General features: G+C 35.6%; 1 protein-coding gene across 2 annotated transcripts in view; it reads right to left on the bottom strand.

Annotated features, from left to right (window-relative positions):
• LOC145263825 (ATP-dependent RNA helicase DHX58-like) overlaps positions 1 to 27888 on the bottom strand; it is an 83195-nt gene that overhangs the window by 18356 nt on the left and 36951 nt on the right. For both annotated transcript variants that reach the window (XM_080120890.1, XM_080120891.1), the window contains 5 exons: positions 23301 to 23511; positions 12778 to 12945; positions 11565 to 11640; positions 10424 to 10637; positions 155 to 379 (listed from right to left, as the gene is read on the bottom strand). In XM_080120890.1, the coding sequence (XP_079977016.1) occupies positions 203 to 379; positions 10424 to 10637; positions 11565 to 11640; positions 12778 to 12945; positions 23301 to 23511 (846 nt within the window). In that variant the 3' untranslated portion in view covers positions 155 to 202. The remainder of the gene's footprint in view (positions 1 to 154; positions 380 to 10423; positions 10638 to 11564; positions 11641 to 12777; positions 12946 to 23300; positions 23512 to 27888) is intronic.

The raw sequence follows: 27888 nt of genomic DNA on the forward strand, positions 1-27888 counted from the left end.
AATAGAACTAATAAAATATGTGCACATTTTCTTACAGTTGTATATATAGTGGCCAGCTTCAGTTGTGCTGCTTTGGGATGAATTTGCCTTAATTTTTTGTCTCGCCAGTTTCAGCATGTATTGATTAAACCTCACGAATATCTCTTGTACTTACCTACAATGCTGTCAAATCTGAATCGCTTTTCACTTGTTCGTATGATCTTCACCTTATAGTGAAAATTATAAGCCATACAAATGTACGATGTTCCCTTTTTGATGATTTCTGAACCAAAACAAAGAACTCATGGCACCCTTTGCAGAAAATCTCAACGTCTTCGGGCTCATATGGGTACAAAGGTTTCTTCTTTCGTTCTTCAATGATGGACAAATGTAACATTTTCTGTAAAAGAAAATGCATGCTGTTATGTGCCCATCCATAAATCACCCCAAATTTGCATTTGATTTGGGGTTCATGCTTTCAATGTCATCCTCTATAAAATCAGGCAAACCAACTGATTCCTTCATTATTAAAGAAATGCGCCCAAAAAATTTAGCATAAAAAATGGGCCCAGAACAATTGAGTATAAAGAATACGCCCTAAACAATTGAGCATAAAAAACGCGCCCAACACAATTGAGCATAAAAACATAGGCCCCAAAACAATTGAGCATAAAAAATAAGGCCCAAAAACAATTGCGCATAAAAATATGCGCCCAAAACCATTGAGCATAAAAAATACGCCCTAAACAATTGAGCATAAAAAACGCGCCCAACACAATTGAGCATAAAAACATAGGCCAAAAACAATTGAGCATATAAAATAAGGCCCAAAACAAATGAGCATTAAAATATGCGCCCAAAAACAATTGAGCATAAAAAAATGGGTCCAAAAACAATTGAGCATAAGAAAATGCGCCCAAAACAATTGAGCATAACGAATGTGCCCAAAAACAATTGAGCATAAACATGCGCACAGTACAATTGAGCATAAAAAGATGCGCTCCAAACCAATTGAGAATAAAAAACGCGCCCCAAACAATCGAGCATAAAAAATGCGCCCAAAACAACTGAGCATAGAAAATGCGCCCAAAACAATTGAGCATAAAAAACGGCCCCAAAACAATTGAGCATAAAAAAATGCGCGCAAAAAAATTGAGCATAAAATTTGGGCCCAAAACAATTGAACATAAAAATATGGGCCCAAACCAATTGAGCATAAAAATATGGGCCCAAAACAATTGAGCATAAAAATGCGCCCAAAACAATTGAGCATAAAAACGGGCCCAAAACAATTGAACATAAAAACTAGCCTAAAACAATTGAGCATAAACACTGTGTCCAAAACAGTTAACCATAACAAAATGCGCCCAAAACAATTGAGACTAACAAAACGCGCCCAAAACACTGGAGCATAAAAAAATGCGTCCGAAACAATTGAGCATAAAAAAACGCGCCACGAGACAATTGAACATATAAAATGCTCAAAAAACAATTGAGCATAAAAATGCCCCAAAACAATAGAGCATAAAACATGCGACCAAAACAATTCAGTATAAAAAGATGCGCCTCAAACAATTGAGCATAACGAAATGCGCCCAAAACAATTGAGCATAAAAAACGCGCCCAAAACAATTTAGCATGAAAACGGGCCCAAAACAATTCAGCATAAAAAATGCGCCCTAAACAATTGAGCATAAAAAATGCGCCCAAAACAATTGAGCCTAAAATCGGGCCCAAAACAATTCAGCATAAAAATGCGCCCTAAACAATTGAGCATAGAAAAATGCGCCCAAAACAATTGAGCCTAAAATCGGGCCCAAAACAATTGAGCATAAAAAATGCTCCCAAAACAATTGAGCATAAAAAAAATGCGACCCAGATAATTAAGCATAAAAAATGGGCCCAAAACAATTGAGCATAAAACATTGGCCCAAAAAAATTGAGCATAAAAAATTGGCCCAAAACAATTAAACACAAAAAAACGGCCGAAAACAATTAAACACAAAAAAATGCGCCCAAAACAATTGAGCAGGAAAGAACAAGCAGAAAAATTGAGCATACACAAATGTGCCCAAAACAATTTAGCATACAAAATGCGCCCAATACAATTGAGCATAAAAAATGAACCTAAAACAATTGCGCATAGAAAAGTCGCCCAATACAATTGAGCATTAAAAATGCACCCAAAACAAGTGAGCATAAAAAATGCGCCCAAAACAATTGAGCATAAAAATATGGGCCCAAAACAATTGAGCATAAAAAACGGGCCCCAAATAATTGAGCATAAAAAAATGCGCCCAAAACAATTGAGCATAAAAAAACGCGCCCAAAACAATTGAGCAGAACAAAATCCGCCAAAATCAATTGAGCATAAGAAAATGTGCCCAAAAAAATAGAGCATAATAAACGGGACGAAAAACTATTGAACATAAAAATATGGGCCAAAATAATTCGCATAAAAAAATGCACCCAAAACAATTGAGCATATAAAATGCGCCCCAAAACATTGAGCATAAAAATGTGCCCAAAACAATTGAGCAAAAAAAATCTACCAAAAAATAGAACATGAAAAATGCGCCAAAAACAATTGAGCATAAAAATGACCTCAAAACAATTGAGCATAAAAAATGGTCCCAAAACAATTGAGAATAAAAACAGCGCCCAAAACAATTGAGCATAGAAAAGTCGCCCAAAACAATTGAGCATAAAAAATGCACCCCAAAAAATTGAGCATAAAAACATGGGCCCAAAACAATTGAGCATAAAAAACGGACCCAAAAACAATTAAACATAAAAACAGGCCCAAAACAATTGAGCATAAAAACTGTGTCCAAAACAATTGAGCATAAAAAACGCGCCCAAAACAATTGAGCATAACAAAATGCGCCCAGAACAATTGAGCATAAAAAATGTGCCCAAAACAATTGAGCATTAAAATGGGCCCAAAAACATTGAACGTAAAAATATGGGACCAACACAATTGAGCATAAAAAATGCGCTAAAAAACAATTGTGCATAAAAAATGCACCACCAAAACATTGAGCATAAAAAATGTTCACAAAACAATTGAGCATAAAAAATGCGCCCAAAACAATTGAGTATAAAAAAGCGCCCAGAACAATTTAGCATAAAACAACGAGCCAAAACAATTGAGCATGAAAAATGCGCCAAAAACAATTCAGCATAAAACATGAGCATAAAAAATGCGCCCAAAAAGATGAGCATAAATCGGGCCCAAAACATTCGAGCATAAAAAATGCGCCCCAAATGATTGAGCATGTAAAAATGCGCGCAAAAAAATTGAGCAGAAAAAAATGTGCCCAAAACAATTGAGCATACAAAATGTGCCCAAAACAATTGAGCATACAAAATGTGCCCAAAACAATAGAGCATAAAAAATGGGCCGAAAACAATTGAACATATAAATATGGACCAAAATAATTGGCATAAAAAATGCGCCCAAAACAATTGAGCATAACAAAATGCGCCAAAAAGAATTGAGCATAACAAAATGCGCCAAAAAAAATTGAGCATAACAAAATGCGCCCAAAACAATTGAGCATAACAAAATGCGCCCAAAACAATTGAGCATAACAAAATGCATTTTTTGAGCATGAAAAAATGCGCGCAAAACAATTGAGCAGAAAAAAACGCGGCCAAAACAATTGAGCAGAAAAAAATCCGCCCAACACAATTGAGCATAAAAAATGTGCCTAAAAAATTGAACATAAAAATATGGACCAAAATAATTGGCATAAAAAAATGCGCCCAAAACAATTGAGCATAACAAACTGCTCCCAAAACAATTTAGCATAACGAAATGCGCCCAAAACAATTGAGGATAACAAAATGCGCCTAAAATAATTGAGCATAAAAAATGCGCGCAAAACAATTGAGCATAAAAAAATGCGACCAAAGTAATTGAGCATAAAAAAATGCGCCCAAAATAATTGTGCATAAAAAATGGGCCCAAATTTATTGAACGTAAAAATATGGGACCAACACAATTGAGCATAAAAAATGCGCCTTAAATTATAGTGCATAAAAAAAGCGCCCAAAACAATTGAGCATAAAAAATGCGCACAAAATAATTTAGCATAAAAAATGGGCCCAAAACCAATTGAGCATAAAAAATGCGTCCAAAACAATTGAGCATAAAAAAAGCGCACAGAAAAATTGAGCATAAAACAACGAGCCAAAACAATTGAGCATAAGAAATGCGCCCAAAACAATTGAGCATAAAACATATCGCCCAAAAAAATTCATGAAAAATTCGCCCAAAACAATAGAGTATAAAAGACTGGGCCCAAAACAATTTAACATAAAAATATGGGCCCAAAATAATTGAGCATAAAAAATGTACCCAGAACAATTGACCATAAAAAATGCGCCCCAAAAACACTTAGCATAAAAAATCCGCCCAAAACAATTGAGCAAAAAGAATGTGCCCAAAACAATTCAGGGTAAAAAATGGGCCAAAACAATTAAACATAAAAAAACGCGCCTAAAATAATTGAGTATAAAAAAACGCGCCCAAAACAATCGAGCATAAAATAATGTGCCCAAAACATTAGAGTATAAAAACATAGGCCCAAAACAATAGAACATAAAAATATCCGCCCAAAACAATTAAGCATAAAAAATGCGCCCAAAAAACATTGAGCATAAAAATGGACCCAAAACAATAGAGCATAAAAAATGTCCCCAGAACAATTGAGCATAAAAAATGCGACCCAAAACAATTGAGTATAAAAAATGCGCCCAAAACAATTGAGCACAAAAACATGGGCCCAAAACAATTGAGCATAAAAAACGGGCCCAAAACAATTGAGCATAAAAAACGGGCCCAAAACAATTGAGCATAAAAAACGGGCCCAAAACAATTGAGCATAAAAAACGGGCCCAAAACAATTGAGCATAAAAAGTGCGCCCAAAAAAATTGAGTATAAAAAATGGGCACAAAACGATTGAGCATAAAAAATGCGCCCAAAATAATAGAGCATAAAACACGCGCCCAAAACAATAGAGCATAAAGAAACGCGCCTAAAATAATTGAGCATACAAAAGGCGCCCAAAATAATTGAGCATAAAACACGCGCCCAAAACAATTGAGCATAAAAAACGCGTCCAAAATAATTGAGCATAAAAAAATGCACCCAAAACAATTGAGCATAAAAAATGCCCCCAAAACAATTGAGCATAAAAAAATGCCCCCCAAAAAATTGAGTATAAAAAATGGGCACAAAACGATTGAGCATAAAAAATGCGCCCAAAATAATTGAGCATAAAAAAACGCGCCCAAAATAATTGAGCATAAAAAAACGCGCCCAAAATAATTTAGCATAAAACACGCGCCCAAAACAATTGAGCATAAAAAACGCGTCCAAAATAATTGAGCATAAAAAAATGCACCCAAAACAATTGAGCATAAAAAAATGCCCCCAAAACAATTGAGCATAAAAAAATGCGCCCAAAACAATGGAGCATAAAAATGGGCCCAAAGCCAGTGAACATATAAATATGGGCCCAAAACAATTGAGCATAAAAATGCGCCCCAAAAACATTGAGCATAAATAATGCGCCCAAACCAATTGAGCATAAATAATGCGCCCAAAACAATTGAGGATAAAAAATGGGCCAAAACAATTGAACATAAAAAAACGCGCCTGCAACAATTGAGTATAAAAAAACGCGCTCAAAACACTTGAGCATAAAAAATATGCCCAAAAGAATTGAACATAAAAATATGGGACCAAAACAGTTGAGCGTAAAACTGCAACTGATCATAAAAAATGCTCCCAAAACAATTAAGCTTAAAAAAACGCGCCCAAAACAATTGAGCATAAAAAGATGCGCCTAAAAAATTGAACATAAAAAATGGGCCCAAACAATTGAGCATAAAAAATGCACCCAAAACAATTGAGCATAAAAAATGCGCCCAAAACAATTCAGCATAAAAAATGCGCCCAAAACAATTGAGCATAAAAAATGCGCCCCAAAAACATTGAGCATAAAAAATGCGCCAAAACAATTGAGCATAAAAAATGCGCCCAAAACAATAGAGCATAAAAAATGCCCCCAAAACAATAGAGCATAAAAAATGCCCCCAAAACAATAGAGCATAAAAAATGCGCCAAAACAATTGAGCATATAAAATGCGCCCAAAACAATTGAGCATAAAAAATGCGCATAAAACAATTGAGCATAAAAACGGGCCCAAACAAATTGAGCATAAAAACTGTGTCCAAAACAATTGAGCATAAGAAAATGCGCCCAAAACAATTTAGCATAAACAAATGCACCCAAAACAATTGAGCATGAAAAATGCGCCCAAAACAATGGAGCATAAAAAAGCGCCCAGAACAACTGAGCATAAAAAAACGAACCAAACAACTGAGCATAAAAAATGCGCCCAAAACAATTGAGCATAAAAAGATGCGCCCCAAACAATTGAGCATAAAAAAGCGCCCAAAACAATTGAGCATAAAAAAATGTGCCCAAAACCATAGAGCATGAAAAATGGGCCCAAAACAATTGATCATAAAAAAATGCCCCTAAAACAATTCAGTTAAAAAAACGCGTCCAAAATAATTGAGTATAAAAAGATGCGCCTAAAACAATTAAGCATAAAAAACGCGCCCAAAACAATAGAGCATAAAAAAATGCCCCCAAAACAATTCAGCATAAAAAAATTCGCCCAAACCAATTGAGGATAAAAAATTCGCCCAAAACAATAGAGCATAAAAATATGGTACCAAAACAATTGAGCATAAAAAGGGACCCAAAACAATTGAGCATAAAAAGGGACCCAAAACAATTGAGCATAAAAAGATTCGCCCAAAACAATTGAGCATAAAAAATGCGCCCAAAACAATTGAGCATAAGAAATGCGCCCCGAAAACATTGAGTATAAAAAATGCGGCCAAAACAATTGAGCATAAAAAATATGCCCAAAACAATAGAGCATAACAAAGGGGCCCAAAACAATTAAACATAAAAATATGGGCCCAAAATAATTGAGCTTAAAAAAATGTGCTCAAAACACTTGAGCATTAAAATGCGCCCAAAAAACATTGAGCATAAAACATGCGCCCGAAACAATTGAACATAAAAAATGCGCCCAAAACAATTGAACATAAAAAATGCGCCCAAAACAATTGAACATAAAAAATGCGCCCAAAACAATTGAGCATAAAAAATGCGCACAAAACAATTGAGCATAAAAAACGGGCCCCCAAAAATTGAGCATAAAAACTGCCCAAAACAATTGAGCATAAAAAATGTGCCCAAAACAATTGAGCATAAAAAATGCGCCCAAAATAGAGCATAAAAAATGCGCCCAGAACAATTGAGCATAAAAAACGAACCAAACAACTGAGCATAAAAAATGCGCCCAAAACAATTGAGCATAAAAAGATGCGCCCCAAACAATTGAGCATAAAAAAGCGCCCAAAACAATTGAGCATAAAAAATGTGCCCAAAACACTAGAGCAAAAAAATGGGCCCAAAACAATTAATCATAAAAAAATGCCCTCAAAACAATTCAGTTAAAAAAACGCGCCCAAAACAATTGAGTATAAAAAGATGCGCCTAAAACAATTAAGCATAAAAAACGCGCCCAAAACATTTGAGCATAAAAAATGCACCCAAAACAATTGAGCATAAAAAATGCCCCCAAAACAATTCAGCATAAAAAAAATCGCCCAAAACAATTGAGCATAAAAAGATGTGCCCAAAACAATTGAGCATTAAAAATGCGCCCAAAACAATTGAACATAAAAAATGCGCCCAAAACAATTGAACATAAAAAATGTGCCCAAAACAATTGAGCATAAAAAATGCGCCCAAAATAGAGCATAAAAAAGCGCCCAGAACAATTGAGCATAAAAAAACGAACCAAACAACTGAGCATAAAAAATGCGCCCAAAACAATTGAGCATAAAAAGATGCGCCCCAAACAATTTAGCATAAAAAAGCGCCCAAAACAATTGAGCATAAAAAATGTGCCCAAAACACTAGAGCAAAAAAATGGGCCCAAAACAATTGATCATAAAAAAATGCCCCCAAAACAATTCAGTTAAAAAAACGCGCCCAAAACAATTGAGTATAAAAAGATGCGCCTAAAACAATTAAGCATAAAAAACGCGCCCAAAACATTTGAGCATAAAAAATGCACCCAAAACAATTGAGCATAAAAAATGCCCCCAAAACAATTCAGCATAAAAAAAATCGCCCAAAACAATTGAGCATAAAAAGATGCGCCCAAAACAATTGAGCATAAAAAATGCGCCCAAAACAATTGAGCATAAAAAATACGCCCCAAAAACATTGAGCATAAAAAATGCGGCCAAAACAATTGAGCATAAAAAATATGCCCAAAACAATAGAGCATAACAAATGGGCCCAAAACAATTTAACATAAAAATATGGGCCCAAAATAATTGAGCATAAAAAAATGTGCTCAAAACAATTGAGCATAAAAATGCGCCCCAAAAACATTGAGTATAAAAAATGCGCCCAAAACAATTGAGCATAAAAATGCGCCCAAAACAATTGAGCATAAAAAATGTGCACAAAACAATTGAGCATAAAAAACTGGCCCCAAAAAATTGAGCATAAAAAACGGGCCCAAACAAATTGAGCATAAAAACTGTGTCCAAAACAATTGAGCATAAAAAAATGCGCCCAAAACAATTTAGCATAAAAAAATGCACCCAAAACAATTTAGCATAAAAAAGCGCCCAGAACAATTGAGCATAAAAAAACGAACCAAACAATTGAGCATAAAAAATGCGCCAAAACACTTGAGCATAAAAAGATGTGCTCCAAACAATTGAGCATAAAAAAGCGCCCAAAACAATTGAGCATAAAAAAATGTGCCCAAAACAATAGAGCATAAAAAATGGGCCCAAAACAATTGATCACAAAAAATGCTCCCAAAACAATTCAGCTTAAAAAAACGCGCCCAAAACAATTGAGTATAAAAAGATGCGCCTAAAACAATTAAGCATAAAAAAATGCGCCCAAAACAATAGAGCATAAAAATATGGTGCCAAAACAATTGAACATAAAAATATGGTACCAAAACAATTGAGCATAAAAAAATGCGACCAAAACAATAGAGCATAAAAAAATGCGCCCAAAACAATAGAGCATAAAAAATGCGCCCAAAAAATTGAGCATAAAAAATGGACCCAAAACAATTGAGCATAAAAAGATGCGCCCAAAATAATTGAGCATAAAAAAATGCGCCCAAAACAATAGAGCATAAAAAAATGGGCCCAAAACAATAGAACATAAAAATATGAGACCAAAACAATTGAGTATATAAAAATTGACCAAAAACATTTGTGTACAAAGAAATGGGACAAAAGAATTTAAGTGTTAATATACTGTGACGAACATGCACAGAACCGCTCAAAAATTGTATGCCAACGTCTAAGTCAGGCCTACCTACGGCGAAAATGAGTTCATCCGAAGGCTATAAAAAATGCCAATAACAATCATTTGGTGAGTAACTTCCAAGGTTGCTCTTGTAACATGTCATGCTGATTCATTACGTTTGGGATCATGTCGAATCGTTAGAGGTGTTCGGATTCGAGTCAACAAAGTTGTTCAGGATCGTGTCATGTCAAATCGTCAGAGGTGTTCAACTTTGAATCGACGGTGTTGTTCAGGACTCATATTGACTCAATGGCGGTGTTCAGGAGCAAATCAACGGTGTTGTTTGGGATCGTGTCGGGTTGCGTGGACAAAATTGTTTGGAACCGTGCTGCCACGTATGATATTTTTGTTCTCTCTCTTCCCATTAAGTATTAAGAAATTGACCAAAATCAATCGATTATTAAGAAATTGACCAAAATCAATTTAGCATAAAGAAATAGGTCATAATCAATTGAGGATCCAGGAGTAGGCCAAAATCAATTCAGTGGAAAGGAACAGACTACAATCGATTGAGCATAAATAAATGAGCAAAACACAATTGAGCGTAAATAAATGAGCCCAAAATAATTGAACAAAAAGAAATAGGTTCGAAGTAACTCAGAATAAAGAAATGGGCGCAAACCATCTGAGCACAAGAAATAGGCCCCAAATATTTGAGCACAAGAAATGGGCTCAAAACATTTGAGCACAAAGAAATAGGTTCACAACATTTAAGCATAAAGAAATGGATCAAATCAATTGAGTACGAAGACATGGGGCAAAATCAATTGGGCATAAAGGAATGAGACAAAATCGATGTACATTAAAAAATAGGCCCAAACAATTTTATAGAACATCATAATTGAAAACTGATCTCCGACATAAAAGTCATGATTTTTTTTTTATATATTTAATCTGTAATCGATGAGATTAACATAAAAAGGGGGGGGGGAGTGTAAATTGTGGAATTTAGAGGTGGGGGATAATTTCCTAAACGTCCGTCAAAATAAGTTTTACTTACGATTTCAGTGGTTACTTCTTCTTTGAATTTTTCTTCTCCCAATTCTATAACTCTTTCCAAAGCACGATTCATTTCTTTTTCTCTCATTTTATTACGACAATCGCGTAGAATGTCTTCTGTATTCTTTTCTGTGATGAGAAAACACTTGCTGTTTGTCATCCTGGCCCGTCCCATGCATTGTTTCCTGCTTATGTCGCTTGTAACGTACAGGTACCTGTTAGAGAGAGAATGATAGCATGGTAGTTGTTTAGTTTTGTCAAAACATTAAAAAATGAAAAGATTAGAAAAAATTTTATATTGTACGTTATAGAATTAAGTTCTCATAAAAAAATTATTTTTTTTGATTTGATCAAGTATTTTTTTTTTTTCACAGCGGAAAAAACAATTTGTTATGACAGCGAGTTTTTTTTTTTACACAGTGGTCACCACTTATCAAGGCCTGGAAGCCACTCAGGGATAAGGGTTATTGCAAATACATTACGTCAGTGTGGAGATTTTATGAAGTGTTTTACTTAAGGGGGCAGTTCATTAGGAATTTGTTAACGTTGCACTTGAACACATCCAAGTTGTAGTCAGGTGGGAAGCAGGCAGACGGAACAGAGTTCCACAAGCGTGCAGTTCTAAGAAAGAAGCTTTGTTCATGGAATCCACGTTTTGATTTAGGCACAGATTAAGAGTTTTAACATTTTTACCTCCTCTATGCAATTAACTTGAACATAAGCAAGTTGGTTCAAGCTAGTACCATATTAACCGTGTTATTGACACAGCACACATCACTCATGCTTGGTTAGTGTTCAAGATAGCTGAAGAAAGAACAAAACAGGATGAGCAAAATTAATTTTTCATCACTTTCATGCCCGTTTATTAAGATTTAACTCAAGATATAATGATACTAATCCTTATGTCTAGAATCATTATTTCAAATTTGATTGAAATTCATAATATAATTTTGAATCTAAAAAAGTTCTAACATTTAACACTTAACTTAGTTTAAAGGGTATTCAGAAAAAATTGTAAAGTTAAGGAATTTTACTTGATTGGTTTTAAATAGATACAGATCAAATTTAATGCAAATCTGAAATATTTGGATTTTTAAATTGGAGGTTGTTTTCTCTAAAACACAAAAGTATAAATATTTCACCTGATGACCATTTCACAGTCTGGAATATTCAACCCTTCTCCAGCGATTGAGGTAGCTACCATAACATTTAATTCATCTGATAGAAAGAAAAAAAAACGACGATAAAAAACCTTTGCAATTGGTGACAACATATATTATTTAAAAAGAAATACAATTGGGAAATTATTCAAAACAAAATTATTTTTGTTTACTTATTTATGACATATTTTACTGTAAAAGCATGTGTTTCCCCGTTCAACAATGATCACCAATCCCAACCATTGCGTGCCGTAAATTTTTTTTCTTCCATCTTCTCTTCTCGTTCTGGCCGTGTCATCGTCTCCCATGCATTGGGGACTGCCAAGGAGGTACACTGGCTCACAAGTATATAAAAATAAAATATAACAAAAATATACACAGACTCCGACACTGTAAATATCAGTTGCACCTTGGCTGTGTGCGTGACACCATCAACCATTTGAATACTTAGGTCCATATCTACATCTACTGTCGAAGCCATGTTCGTCAGTCGGTTGATTAATTAATTTCCTCATCTCCACCAAGCCACAACCTTCCTTCGACTTTGTCCAACTGTCCTCAAAACACTAGATCGTCTGTAAATCGTTCATATCATTGTCAAACTCAGTCACTCCTAAAATTAAGTCTAAATATATCTCAGGTCTTTTTTTCGCCACACCCTGACTAACTATCCCATTCAGTTTCTTCTGTCTACCCCGGTGAATAAGCTCCTCTCAATTCTTCTGCTGATAAACCTTTTTCCTATACTTTTGTTCTCCTGATAAACTTATTTCCTCCTGTCTTTTGTCATACTCTTTCTCTTCCATCTCCCAACATTTTGACCCATGGTGTAGTGGATAGAGTACTTGGTATTATCTGGTTATACTCTTCTCGAGGTTGAAGGTTGGATCTTTAGAGCGGGCACAACTCAAACTAGAATTGAAAATTATTTAAGACTTTTATCCAGTCATAGTTGACGGATGTTACCCCTGTGAATTAAATAAAGGGTTTTGTTAAAGATTCTTTGCAGATTCCCGAGTTCGACAGAATGATTCCCGAATTTGACAAGATATACCATAAGAAGGTCGAAGGTTACATTGACTGAAACGTTGTGAAACTAACGTTCAAGATGAGAATGGTAGTCGGAAAAATCCAAATAATATGAATAATCCATCTTCATCTCAAAAATTCAGAAACACGATATCAAAGAACTTACTTCCTTGAAATCTTTTGAGCACATTTTCTTGTTGATGTTGTGTTAATCCATCATCACCAGATTGTCCAATCAGATAATCGATCCGAACAAATTTCTTCAGGTCGTTGTCGTTTTTAATGATATCTTTTAAACTCCTTGCATTGAATCGTGTCAGACAGAAAATAATAACTGCAATAAAAGGAGAAAAAAATGCATTTAATATGTGGTGAGATGAAGCTGCTCTTCAAAAATTATGGACAAGATCTAAGAGAACATTTTGGCATCCTCTCTTCGGAAGTTATTCTGAAGCATGGGATGGTTTGGACATGTGAAAAGAGAACAGATGACAGCCTTTGGCAACGTAAAATGTTGTCGTTTGACGTCAGAGGCAAATACAGCATCCGGTCAAAGAAGAAACGGCTGGACAACAGCAAGGCTGACCTCCACGCTCTAAACATCACAGAACATCTGGTCAATGATCATAATGTCTGGAGAGCAGCCATCAACACCAACAGTAACATGACAGAAAGACGTCCAACCCCACCAGCTGGAAACAAAAGACGTTGTGTAACAGATCTCGTATGAGTGCGTGGGAAAATGTCAGCAGGAGCTGTTAGATAGCTGGCTTGTGAGGATATTAGCAGCAGTAGCTGAAAAAAAATACATGTATGCAAATTAGGTTGGTTGGTTGTTTTTTTGTTTTATGGCATATCAACCCTTTCTGGGTTATTTTAATGCCGAATCCAGTTATTTTGGGAATAATATTCGATGTTGTATCCAGTTATTTTATATGAGATTTATATTCTTCAAGCTCCTTGTATTTTCAATCGTTAGTTCATAGCTTTTGGTTTGGTTGTTTTATAGTGGATTTTATCATTTTTGTTCTGTCTTGCAAAATATGGTTGGGTTTTGCAATGGGAGGGGGAAAAGATTACAGTATTATTGATCAGTACATTTTGGGTTGGAAAACCAGTCAGAAAGTGGGGGGAGATAGAAAGAGAAGGCGAAAATAGAAGAATGGAAAAGTGTGAAAAGGCAGGTTGTTTTTGTTTTTACAGAATATAAGGTTTTTGGGGGTTATATTTTTTGGAAGAGTCCTATTTCTTTAATTTCTTTAATTTCTTTAATAAGATTTTTCTGGTGTTGTTCTTTTTGAAGATTTTTTGAAGATCTATTTCTTTGTAGTGTTTTTTCCTAATTTGTGAAAGATCTGTGCATACAGTTAGTAGATGTTTGCAGTGAGTGTTGCTTGACAGGGAATGCATTGGGGTTGAGTTTCACCTTTTAGGAGGTAAGAATGGGTTAGGTGTGTGTGACCTATTCTAAGTCTTGTTAAAATGACATTTTGTTTTCTGTTTGTTTTTTGATAATCCCGCCTCGAATGCCAGTCAGTAAAATAGGACTAAGGACTCTAACTCCAAAAAGTCAATCGTTTTTATCAAATCAGAAATTCCTCCTTCCACCTTTTTGGAATTATTCTTTCTTTTTTTTTTCCTTTAGAGCTTATCTCTACCAGACCGCAACCCCCACCTGCACTGAGGTGTTTTTTACTTGTTACCAATTAGGCATGATTAGTCACCCAGGTCGAACAATGCCTGGCGGCGACCTCTCACCCTTTGACCCCCATTCTTCATACCTATCAACAGAGGTTTTTAACAACCTTTTCGTTGTTGATAGATGTATTCTCGTTTGTCTTTCTCTTAAAACCCCACCTCGGCACTGATGTGATAAGCGATAACTATTTATTTCCCATTGAAATATTTTATTTCTTCTGGTCATTTTTCATAAACATCTGTTTTTCCTTGACCAAGTGTCAGCATCTTGTCTTCCTCTATTTGAAAAGCAAGATCATCTGGTGTCACCAGGGATCTCGTCATATGTGTATATGTATGTATAGTCAGAGTAGCATAGCTTGATATTTTCAAGTTCTTGAAATATGGCAAGATTTGTTTTTGATTTTTTATTTTCATTTAAGTTGAGGATTACATCTGGTTGTCTCATAGTCCATGGTGGGCTTTCGGATATTATAGAATGGTGGATATTTGTTATTAGAATTTGAGATTCTTCTATACTGGTTTCCATTCGAAGTCCGAAGGTTTTCATGGCTTTTTCTTTTCTGTTAAATAGGTTTCTATATTTGGGGTCAAAGGTACATTGATAAGGAGGATTTGTTGGGCAAGACTTTAGTTTCAAGTAGTATTGTAAGCCAAGTTTTTCCCGTCTGAGCTTTAAGGGTGCTTTGTGGGCTTCTGCATATAAACTTTCTTTGGGGAATGTTCTATATGCTCCCAAGATTAGTCTTAGTCCCTCATTGATATTTATGTAGGAAGACCTTGTTGACTCATAAATGAAACAGCCATAATCCAGTTTCAAATGAATTAGAATCTTGTATAATTTAAGGAGCGTTTGTTGGTCTGCTCCCCAGTCTGTGTTGGCAGCAACTCTTACTAGTTGTAGTGCTTTGTGGCATTTCTGCTTTAAATATCTCAGATGGGGAATAAAATTCAATTTTTTATCAAAAATAATCCCTAGATATTTATATTGATAAGTAATATCAATTTTTTTGCCATCAAGTTTAAGGGTTGTGCATTTTTTTAATATTACAGAAGTGCATGCACTTTGTTGTTGACTTGGAAAATTTAAGCCCATTTTCTGTGGCCAACCGTTTTTTTTATTTTGTTTAGGTTCAGCGGCAACTGTCGCTCTATTGTTTGGACATTTTTTGATCTATAACAGATCAAGAAGTCATCGACATATAGGTAGCAGCCGGTTCCAGGACTTAGGCATTTGGTAATATTGTTAATTTTTATATTAAATAAAGTGACTGATAGTATGCTTCCTTGTGGGACCCCTTCCTCCTGGTTTTCGAGGTCAGAAAGGGTGGATCCCACATGGACCTTAAAGTTTCTGTCAGACAAAAAATCTTTTATTAATTTGGGTAGTCTGCCCTTTAGTCCAAGATTGTGTAGGTCTTTCATGATATCGTATCTCCACGTTGTATCGTAGGCCTTTTCTAAATTGAAGAAAATGGTCATTGTATGTTCCTTTTCTATGAACCCCTCTCTGATCAAGGTTTCTAAGCAGACCAGGTTATCAATGGTGCTTCTTTTATTTCGGAACCCACTTTGGAGGTTTGTAATCAGACTATTTGATTCAAGGAACCAAGTTAGTCTTTTGTTCACTATTCTTTCGAATGTTTTACATATGCAACTTGTTAATGCTATGCGTCGGTAGCTTTTGGAATCAGACTTAACTTTATCGGGTTTTGGGATGGGGATCACTGTTGCTTGTTTCCATATGTCAGGGAGTTCACCCCTGATCCAAATGTCGTTGAAGATGCTTTGAAGGTAGATTAAGGATTTTTGAGGTAGTTGTTTCAAGAACTCGTAGTGGATCTCATCTGGCCCTGTTGCAGTGTTGTGTGAACTGTTTATGGCATCGGTTAATTCAGATAGGGTGAAAGGTTTGTTGTAATCTTCTACATTGTCTGAGTTGAAGTTTAGTTTGTTCCTTTCAGCATCTAATTTGATTTTTTTGAAGTGTGGTTTATAATTTTTGTTAGAGGAGTTTTTTGCGAAGGTTTTTGCGAGTACATTTGCTATATCTTTTTTGCTGGTTATTTTTGTATTATCTTTTGACAGGTGTTTTAGCGGTGTTGGTTGATTTTTACCAGCTATCTTTCTAACCATATTCCAGATTTGTTTTGTTTTGGTGTTAGAGTTCAGTTTGCTGATATAGACTCTCAATGACATTCTTTTGGCCTCCTTAATTGTTCTACGGGCTTTTGCTTGGTTTTGTTTGAATTGGTCTAGATTGTGGGTAGTGGGACGACTTTTAAATTTTCGCAGTGCAGCTTTACGTAATCTTACCGCTTTTTGGCAATCTTCATTAAACCAAGGTCTTTTATATTTTTTTGATTTGGAGCCTTTGGGTATACATTCCACAGCTATTGACATCAAGGTATCAGTGAAGGGTTCCATAGAGTTCTCCGGTTCATCTTTTTCTATTAATTTTGCATTGCATTGGGTTTTATATTTCTCCCAGTTAGCTTCCATCTAGGGAGGTTATCTTCAATCGGGATTGAGTTTTCAAGTATGATGGGAAATTGATCGCTACCACAGGAGTCATCATACACTTGCCAACTGTAGTCCATTAATGTGGCTGGGTCACATAGCGACAAATCAATGACTGAGTATGTACCTAAGGCAGGGTGGAGGTATGTATTGGAGATTTGGTTCATGAGGGAGAGATTGTTATTGTTGATGATATTTTCTAGTTTTTTACCTGTTGTGTCTGTTTTATTGCTTCCCCATATGATGTTGTGGCTGTTGAAGTCTCCTAGTAGGTGTATGGTTCTATTATTTTGTTAACTTCGGCTTCATTTATGGGGTCATGTGGTGCGATATACATGGAACAAATGTTGATGGTTTTATGCAAAGTGGTTTTCACAGCAATTGCTTGTAATGTGGTGTCTAGAGTTATTTCGCTCTAAGGGATGTCGTTTCTAACTAGAATCGATACACTTCCGAAGGCCCTCTGTCCAGTATTGTGTATAAAGTTGTATTGGGTGTAGTTTTTTGTAGTGATGTTATCGTGAGTCTTCAGAAATGTTTCCTAGAGGCAGATGATAGCAGGTCGTAGATTAGATATTAACAATAGTAATTCGTTTATGTTTGCCTTAAGTCCTCGGCAGTTCCATTGGATAATTTTGTGTGTCAGGATCTGGGTCAGGGGCATCAGGAGGTGGAGGGTTATCCTCTGTCTCCATTTTTTCATGTCGGTCAATTTGTTTTTTTGTTTCAGGAATGTCTTTATGACTTCCAGTTTCTTTTCCTGAACGTATCTGTGGTTTTTCTCTACTTGGGGGTTCGTTTTCATTCTTTTCTTTCTTTGATGGACCATCTTTTTGTCCCTTATTCTGTCCTTTTGGTTTGTCATTGGACCATTGCGTAGATCTGCTTCGAGAAATTTGTTTAGGTCCATGTTCCTGGAAGGATTTTTTTATGGGGGGGGGATGTCACCTGGGAGGGTCCCTCATTTTGTGTGTCTGTTTGTGTTGCTTGCTCTATTTTCATTTTCTGTTTGGCAGAATCTGGCTCTTGGAGAAATCTTGGTCTTGTGTGATAGTTTGTGCCAAATTCCATCACAAAAGCTTTCAGCTCTTTTAATAGAGATCTTAGTTCTGTTATGATGGGTGGGAGTTCGTCGGTTTTTATTTCTGAAAGTTTGTTGATGATGGGGGTCAAACTTTTGGCCTTGATGAGTGTTAGTTATAGTGGTGTTTTTTTTTTTTGTCATTTCCGAGTATGTTGGGATGGTGGATTCTCCCTCGCAATTGGTGCAGGTTGGTTTTTCTTTGCAGTCTTTTTCTTCATGATCTGTTCCACTCTTACAACATCTTCCGCACACAGGGGTTCGAGTGCATCGATCTTTATGGTGACCGAACTTTTGACAATTGAAGCACCTGAGAGGTCCTGGTATGTATGTTTCCACTTTGACCATCGTGAATCCAATTTTTATTTCTGTCGAGAGTTTGGTTGAGTTGAAGGTTAATACATATGCGTTGGTGTGTATCATTTGGCCATTTCTTTTAATGATCATTCTCCTCACATCTGACATATTTTGCTTTGTTAGGTTGGTTTTAATTTCTTCTATGGTGCACTGTGAGAGTTCTTCACACCTCACTACTCCTCTAGATGTGTTCAGAAATTTGTGTGGGTAAACTTTTATTTTTATCCCATCGAAAGTTGTCCAGTTTAGGAGTCTTTCGGATTGAGCTTCTTTATCCACTTGGACCAATAATGTGCCATTGATCATTTTTATTTACTGAAACAGGTTTGAGGCTTTTCGGAGCACTTTCAATTTTAAATGGTGAAATTTTGGTGAAGGATTCTTTATTAGTAGGTTCTATCACTATATATTTAGGGTAGGTAAGACTAGGGTAATTTCCTTGTTTTTGTATCTGTTTCACTTGTGGTTCTGATCTGTTGTCTGAGTCAGAGATGTCCGAGACGTCAGAGCGAGTTCGTTTTTTTTTTTTTTTATTTTCTCCATATTATTATTTTAATTCGCTGGCTCTGGGCTTCGCCACCCTCTATGGAGTCCAATTTTTATTGGGAATTTACCAAGATGAAGTTCCCATTCGCCTTGGTTGAGACAGGGATACCTTAGCCAGTATACTCATATTTTGGGAAAGGTTCCTCGCAGCTACTCATCTTTTTGTTCTGGAATATTTGTTTTTATTTTAGATGTGTATGGAGCAAGCTTTTGGTTCTCAAATATGATTGACCCTCAGCCACCACTTTCCACCATATTTTTGGGTACATTTGTGTTCTGGGGTAACTGACACCCCTATTCCTGTCTTCACATGGACTCTCCCATCGCTGTGAAAGGCAGCCATTTTGGACTCTCTAATCAGAGATTCCATGCCAGCCTAATCGTTGACATGACTTTACAGACTCTCCTGTTTGATATTGTGAATCCCTAAAATAAGGCCACAACAATTTGTTAGTGGGATTGGTATGGGTTTGGGATGGGAATATTAGTGGTTACTTGCAAGCTTGGTATGGGTTATATATGATGGGGCTTGACATGACCAGCCGATTGATTGGATTGGGCCCCTCAGACCGCCCGTCTAGCCCAGTACAAGGCTAAAGTGGTGTGTTGCGCCCAATACCTTTATTTTCCCACGGTATCAGGTACTAAGCCACCAGGATCCTTTTCCCAGACATCACAGGTCGCCACCCACGGCCGACAGGTGGCTCCATTGAGGGACTTTTACTCTCTACAGGGGGACAGTCGGTGTATTCTAATGCCCCACTACCGGGGTTGGGAAGTAGGGAAGGAAAAAGAAAGGAAAGGGGAAGAGGGAGGGGGCTATTGTTTTTGTTTTTGCAGAACATAATATAGTTTTACAAAAGAGAATAGAAAACAAAAACAGAAAGTCGATGTAGGTGCATTGCGTCTCAGGAAGCCAATAGACAGCCTGATATGGTAGCACTAGGGGTATGCAAATTAGGAAGTGTGCATAAACTAGCGTGAGAAGGAAAAGAAAAAAACGACACAATGTGGTTAGCTGTCTATATTAATATACGTGTGTATGAAACCGATGTCTATATAAATATACGTGTGTATGAAACCGATGTCTATATAAATATATGTGTGTATGAAACCGATGTCTATATAAATATACGTGTGTATGAAACCGATGTCTATATAAATATACGTGTATGAAACTGATGTCTATATAAATATACGTGTGTATGAAACCGATGTTTATATAAATATACGTGTGTATGAAACCGATGTCTATATAAATATACGTGTGTATGAAACCGATGTCTATATAAATATATGTGCGTATGAAACCGATGTCTATATAAATATACGTGTGTATGAAACCAATGTCTATATAAATATATGTGTGTATGAAACTGATGTCTATATAAATATATGTATGTATGAAACCGATGCTCGTGCATCGTCTAGTGGTTATAAATGTTCGTTACGCGCGCGCGTGTGTGTGTATGTATGTATGTATTTATGTGTGTGTTTCTCTTTCTTTAACATTGTCTCTTAGTAACTCAGTCAAATGCTTCCATGACTGACAAAGTTAACCTCCCGTCGTGGATGACTGTCTTGTTCTCCCTCTATTTTTCAAAACCTACTCTTTCTTTTTTACCAGGTCAATTCCATTGTTTATAAAACTAAATTCCTACATCTATTTTATCACATAAATATCTCTGTAATATTTTATTCATAACATTCTTTTAAAACATTCTGTTATATCCTGTTTCAATGGTATATAATAATATGACAAAATATGCCGAGTGGAATGTGTAACAAAAAGGTTTATTGGTACTTCGCAATACAAATACAAAATGGCTATTTGCTTTTGAAGTTAGACAAATGTAAATGAAGGTAAAGAAAAAGGAACTTAGCGTGTGAGAGCTAAAAGCTCGTCCCTGGGAAGCTTGGTTAACCAGAGTACACTTGTAGAGTGTAAGCCGCAAGGCTGCAAACAAGACAAGACGCCCTATCTTAAAATGGTTGCTCTTTTATATCCTGTTTCGTAACCGGTCCGATATGTAGTTATGTCCCTTATAACATATCTTTTTCCACATACGATTCCAATTCCATCTACTGCCTTTTTTTAGTAGCTCGTTAAGAGGAGCTCTCAAATTATGCACATTAGGGATGTATATCACATTATATTGTACCAATCCCAAAAATGACTGTAGTTTTGGTACTGAGTCTGGGGCAGGCATCTTTTCGATTGCTTCAGTCCATTGTGGATCTGGCTTTCGTCCATCTTTGTCAATTATTTGACCCAGGTATTTGATCCTTTTCATGAAGAAATCACATTTCTCCAGACTCAATCTGAAAGCAAACACCTCCATTCTCTTAAGTACTTCTTTGACGTGCTTCTTGTGCTCTTGTAAATTACTATCAAGACATTGTCAAGGTATGCCATTGCAAATTCCACCCCTGCGAGCATCGTATCCATTATCTGTTGGAAGCCTCTTTAGCTTTAAGATACCCTTATGCGTGTTAATGCACAGGTACTTTGAGCATTCATCATTGACACTGATTTGCAAGTACACGTCCGAAAGGTCTATCTTGGAAAAAAATTTTCCTCCGTTTTTGAGAATAGATCTTCTGCTGACGGAAGGGGATAATTGTGGTCCTTTAAACAATCATTCAAGCCGCTTGAGAAATCAGCACAGACTCTGATTTTGTTATTCTTTATCTTCACATATACAGTCAGGCTAGCTCAATCCGTATGGTCAACTTTTTCAAATGAGGTATAATGGGGGGGGTTCACCTCAAATACACAAACGGAATGTTCAAGAAAGATTATCGCTACAGTCCTCTGTCTCCACTCTCATTGCCTTCTCTCCTGCCTGATCGGAAATAATCTCATTCGCGTAGACATCAACAGAGTCACCAGAATGTCGTCTATGTATGAGCTCACTACCCCATCTCCCTTTCCCATTGTCTCTAGAATCTTCCTGAGGATAGTTGACATAATCTTGGGTGCCGAATTTAACCTGAACCCCACTCGCGTAAGGCAGTAGGTTTTGCCTTTGTACTTGACTAACTGATATTTCCAGAGCTTCTTGGCAACATGGAGTTGCAAATAGGCAGATTTTAGATCTACCAACGTAGATGCGCCATTCATCTGCCTCCATTCCCTAATGAACTCACTCGCTGCACACCCACGGTAAGACTTGTCTTTCTTGCTTCTAACCACATCAAATTCACACAACAAATAGTTCTAATTAATTTACAATGATGAACAAACTGTTTTTCAACAAAAATACGGTCGCAAAAAAGAATCGTAAGAGTTCTTTCTTTTCTTTCAAAAAGCTTGTAATCCTATGGTGTCGAGTTTGAATTCAGTTTACGTTTCCCAAATATTTTTTTGTCAAAAATATAAACAAAGTTCACTTTGTTATGACAATATATTTCAAGTACAATTTTATTACCTTTCCGTGAGTTCTTATCGGAGAAATCCGTACTCTCCACTACTTTATGTAGAAAAATTCAAATGGTTGTTTGTCGTACGTGATCTTAATGGTAGTTCAGTAACGAAATCCTTGTAAATTTTTGTCAAAAAATCATTAAATACAGTAATTTATCTCTATTAAGAGATAAAGAATCATCTTTGTTTACCAACTGTTATATCCTGTTTCAACAGTATATAATAATATGACAAAATACGCTGAGTGGGATGTGTAACAAAAAGAAGGTTTATTAATACTTCGTAATAATACAAATACAAACTGGTTACTTGCTTTTGAAGTTAGACAAATGCAAATGAAGGTAAAAAAAAAAGGAACAGCGTGTGAGAGCTAAAAGCTTGTCCCTGGGAAGCTTGGTTAACCGGAGTACACTTGTAGAGTGTAAGCCGCAAGACTGGTAGGATGCAAGGCTGCAAACAAGACAAGGAGCCCTATCTTAAAATGGTTGCTCTTTTATATTTTGTTTCGCATCTGGTTCGATACGTAGTTATGTCCCTTATAACATATCTTTTTCCACATAAGAATTAACAACTCAATAATAATCGTTAAGACTTTGGCATAACATAAGACAAATACTACTACAAATACTACTTTTGCATCCACTCAAACGTTAGGAAGGCTTATTGCCACCCAAGACCAATGGCTGATGGCAGCAAGAAATCAATGGTAAGCAGCTGTTATGATAATGTGAAATCACATGTGCTGGTTATCGAAAGAGGTGGGGCATACTGGAAATCTGAGGAAACTTGTCATCACTCAGACCCCAGGAAACACCATCAGTTACCATCAGTGAGCAATCGTTGGTGATGGCCTGTGTGAGAACTCTCAGTCAGTGAGTGAATGATAATAAGGATTATGATTTACACATTCACTTAAAACATAGACTGAAATATGTCTGCAAATGTGTAACCAAAAATTTTTAAAAAATCTAAATAATATGAATTATCAATCTTCCTCTCAAAGAATATGTTATTAGATCATCATTAGAATAAAAAAAAACACACATTTTTATAGACTTACTTTTCATCTCCTTGTTCTGTTCAAAACTGTTCTGCAATAGTCTTTTCAGTTGTAAGAGTTTGTCATTTTTTTTCAAGTCATCCTCTAAGTAAAACTTTCCCAGCTCTTCTTCGATTGAATTGTAGGAATCAAATATTTCTTTTTCAATTGGAAGGCAGTTATTGTCTGGTTTTTCAATTGTTGCCTGGAGATAATATTGTGCATAAAGAGCCTACAAAAAAACATAATTAAATCAATATATATATATATATATATATATATATATATATATAGTAAGTTATATATATATATTAATTTAATTAATTATGAATCATAAACTACATTTAACATTCCAATGAATGTATTGACGATAATACTTATGACCTATTTACTATGCCTCCCCACGGGACAGAGTTAGACACCAGGGTCGTTTTTTAACGTGGAGAAAAGGTACAAAAATAAAAATTGTCTCAGTCGTGAAGGATTTCTCCTCCACCGAAAGAGAACAAGAAATGGAAGTGCAGCATCTGAAGAACAGATGGTATTTATTTGCTCCCCCACCGAGCAAATTAGGCACAAGGCCGATTTTAAATGTGAGGAGTGAAGGGGAAATGGGGACCAACTCCCCGGGGAGTAGGGGAGTTGGATAGTGACAATTGGTATGAAGGGTTGCCCCTACATTGACCAAGGTCTTATATGTGAGGTTGCCCACACATATGGTCTTTGCTTGCAGTATCTGCCGGAACAGATACTACACTTTGATCTTGTTTATATATTTTATTGAGAAAGAAAAAATTGAACATAAAAAACGTACAAAAAATTCAATTCAACAAAATTAGGCACAAGGCCCTACAAGAAATTGGGAGGGGGAGGGTACAGGGTCTTTTTGACTATGTAACAGATGAGACTTTGAAGTCTTACTCTTGACTGGCAACATTTACCAAAATACCTCAATCACTCTGTGGATCCTAATCTAACTAATAACCCCAGCGTTCAATGTAAAATTTAACTATGTACAATTTGTATATTCATTTCTGTATGTTGTGTGTGCATTTTTTTTTTTTTTTTTTTTCTTTGATCTTGACCAAAAGGCCAAGAAGGTATAAAATTAATTATGAATCATAAACTACATTTAACATTCCAATGAATGCATTGACGATGATACTTATGACCTTTAAAGGCGGACCATTAAAAGATATATCTGCCTTTTTTAAAAAAATGCTAGTTTTATTTTTGGTGTCTTTAAACCCCCACCCAATATTTTTGCTGATGAGGAGACTTTGTTTTATGAAACTAAATGATAAAATTATTGTCCAAGACTTATTGTCTGTCTCAATAAAAACATTGTTTCCGAAACGATCGTACAATTTATTGATTTTGTTTGTTCTTCATTGTGAAACCGATTTTTAATTTTAATTATAAATTATCAATCATCTTACTCAATATTAAAATAGCTGTAGGATATATATGCTTATCGAGCTTATTATATATCTACATTACAATGAGCACTGTTTTCTTTTTATTGTATTAATGCATTTACTAATGTATTAAAATAAACTCCACTCTTTAGACTGTTGTTCTAATCCTCTTAAAATTAATATATACAGTCCTGGTCAAAATCATAAGACCACTTAAGAAAGTAAGCGTTTACGCATATTATCGAATTTTTAATCAAACAAATGGTTGAAACCATTGCCAAAAGGTAAAATATGATGGGAAAAAATGGAATCTGCTTCATTCGAAACCTTAACCCTGATCAAATAATTATTTTAAAAAAAAAAAAAAACATTTTCACCTGGTCAAAATGATAAAACCACTGATAATTTATCTAACAAAAGGCAATTATAAATTATAAAAAGGATCTCAGTATTTAGTATAGCCTCCATTATTACGAATTACTTCAAAAATTCTCTTCGGCATGCTTGCGACTAAGTTTTTATCAGTTGCAAAAGAATTTTATCTCATGTACTGAAAAGTGAATCAGAAAGTTCCTTTATCGAATCATACTGCATTCCATCCTTGAACACTTCTTTTGCCATCGATCCTCAAAGATTTTCAATGGGATTGAGGTCCAGAGAACATGCTGGATGATCTAACAATTCTATATTATTTGAAGAAAAGTATTCTCGTGCTTGTAGAGAAGCGTGTATCGCAGCGTTGTCTTGCTGGAAAATCCAATTTCTTCCACACAGACGTGTACCTTCAGTCCTGATAGAAGCATTTTCAAGCATTGAAATATATGTTTGCCAGCCTTTCACTGCTTGCAACTTTAGGGTCCCCGCTGACGAGAAAGCACCCCAGATCATTAAAGACCCTCCTCCACTATGCTGAGTTGAAAAAGTCTCTTTGGACAAATTTTTATCATGCCAATAGTGTTGAAATCCATCTGGACCATCTAGATAAAACTTTTTCTCATCGGAGAAAATTACATTTTCCCACTTCTCTTCATCCCAAGTCTAGTATTTGGCAGCATATTTAAGTTGGTTAGTTTTGTGCTGTTCAAGAAGACATGGTTTCTGCAGTCATTTTAAATGATTGAAACCCTTCATTTTCAGATGCCTTCTGATGGTTTTAGGACTACATTCTGCTGCTTTAGCTTTTCAATCGACTTGAGCTCATACTGGAGTTTTTTTTTTAAACTTCTGATACAGCGATCTAGTGATGGGGTTATTTTTTTTGATCGACCTGGACTCTTTTTGTGCCCATATTGATCTGGATTTCTTAAAAAAATTGTGATGACCGTTTTGCTATGATTCACTTCGTTTGCAGTGGTTCTATGAGAGAGTCCACCCCTATTAAGCTCAAAGATCCTTCCTCTCTCAAACTCTGATAATGGTTTCCCTTTTGCCATTTATAATTTAGTAAGATGTTTTTTATCCACGAACAAGTTGCTTTTAGTAACATAGAAAGCTTTTCGTATTCATTTTTTCAAAACTAGCCGATTTTATTAAAGTGGTCTTATCATTTTGACCAGGTGAAAATGTTTGTTTTTTAAAAAATAATTATTAGATCAGGGTTAAGGTTTCGAATGAAGCAGATTTCATTTTTTTTCCATCATATTTTCCCTTTTGGTAATAGTTTCAACCATTTGTTTGATTAAAACTTCGATAATATGCGTAAACGCTTACTTTCTTAAGTGGTCTTATGATTTTGACCAGGACTATATATATATATATATATATGGTGTTAAAAGTTAAATGCTTCTAGAATAGTAATTTCAAGGTCATGAGGGTTTTTTGAAGCATGAAAACAATGTTATTTTTTTGTATCTAAAATTTTATTTTTTATATTTCAAGCGGTCCTCTGCTCTTGGTCACAAAAATATAACTTTTTTATGACACAGAGCAGAGAACCACTTGAAATATAAAAAATAAAACATTAAATACAAAAAACATATCATTATTCATATATATATATATATATATATATATATATATATATATATATATATATGAATTTATAAATATAAATTTATATATATATTTCTTCAAACTGTAACATAATTCGCAAGTATAGTTACCAAAACTCTGTGTTAAAGTTTGTGGCATATTTTCATTCATACATATTCATTATACCATCTGTGTCTAAGCTGAAACATACTTATCAAATATTCTTATGCATATGCATATGTATAAAAAAAACTCTTGTAAACATTATTTATTTACATTTCCATATTTTAGGGGCCAGGCGCATATGCAGACCCCACAGTTTTGGTGAGTATCACATTGGCGCCTATTCGTGTACAGAGACACACACACACACACACGTTCAGCTTTATTATTTAAATATTGGTGTCTGAGATGGGTGTATTTGCTCATGACAACTCTCTATAACATGCATGAGAGAAGAACAGATGTATATAAATGGCTGAATCGTTAGAAAATGACCTTCAGACCGTAGTGAAACGGGACCGCAAATGGATGGTAACATTTAATGCTAGTAAGACTAAGCTGCTCTCCTTTAATATTTATTACAAGACGCCTCTCCTACCATTGATATTCATGACAAATAACATCGTACCTGAGAATTTTTTCTTCAAACTTCTTGGCCTAACATTCATGGCCAATATGAAATGGAACAAATACATTGAGGACATTGCAAAGGCTGCTGCAAAGGAGGTGGGCTCCTTCTATTGAGCTAGAAGACTATTCACACCTGAGAGTATTCTGTACCTCTACAAGGCCACCATTCGTTCATGCATGGAATATTGTTGCCACATCTGGGTTGGTGCATCTACCACTAGACTCTCTCTCTATTGGATAGAATCCAAAAAAGAGTTTCCAATCTAATAAGTCCCACTTTGTCATCTAAGCTCAAACCCCTGTCCCATCACTGCAGTGTTGCATCTCTGTGCCTGTTTTACAAATATTTTAATGGAATGTGCCCTGATGAACTCGTTGCACTTGTGCCCTCTCAACATACATATCCCCGATAAACCCGCTTAGCAACAAAATCTCGCTCCCTCACTGTTGAGGTTCCTACATGCCAAAAAGTTTTCTCTTCTAATAGTTTCTTCCCTCGAACAGTTAGACTTTGGAATTTCTTTCCTGCTACCTGCTTTCCTGGCTGTACTGATATGCAGAAGTTTAAATGTAATGTAAACCAACAT

This window comes from Euprymna scolopes, chromosome 39 (genome assembly GCF_053919585.1).
Source record: "Euprymna scolopes isolate OS-2025 chromosome 39, ASM5391958v1, whole genome shotgun sequence".
NCBI lineage: Eukaryota > Metazoa > Mollusca > Cephalopoda > Sepiida > Sepiolidae > Euprymna > Euprymna scolopes.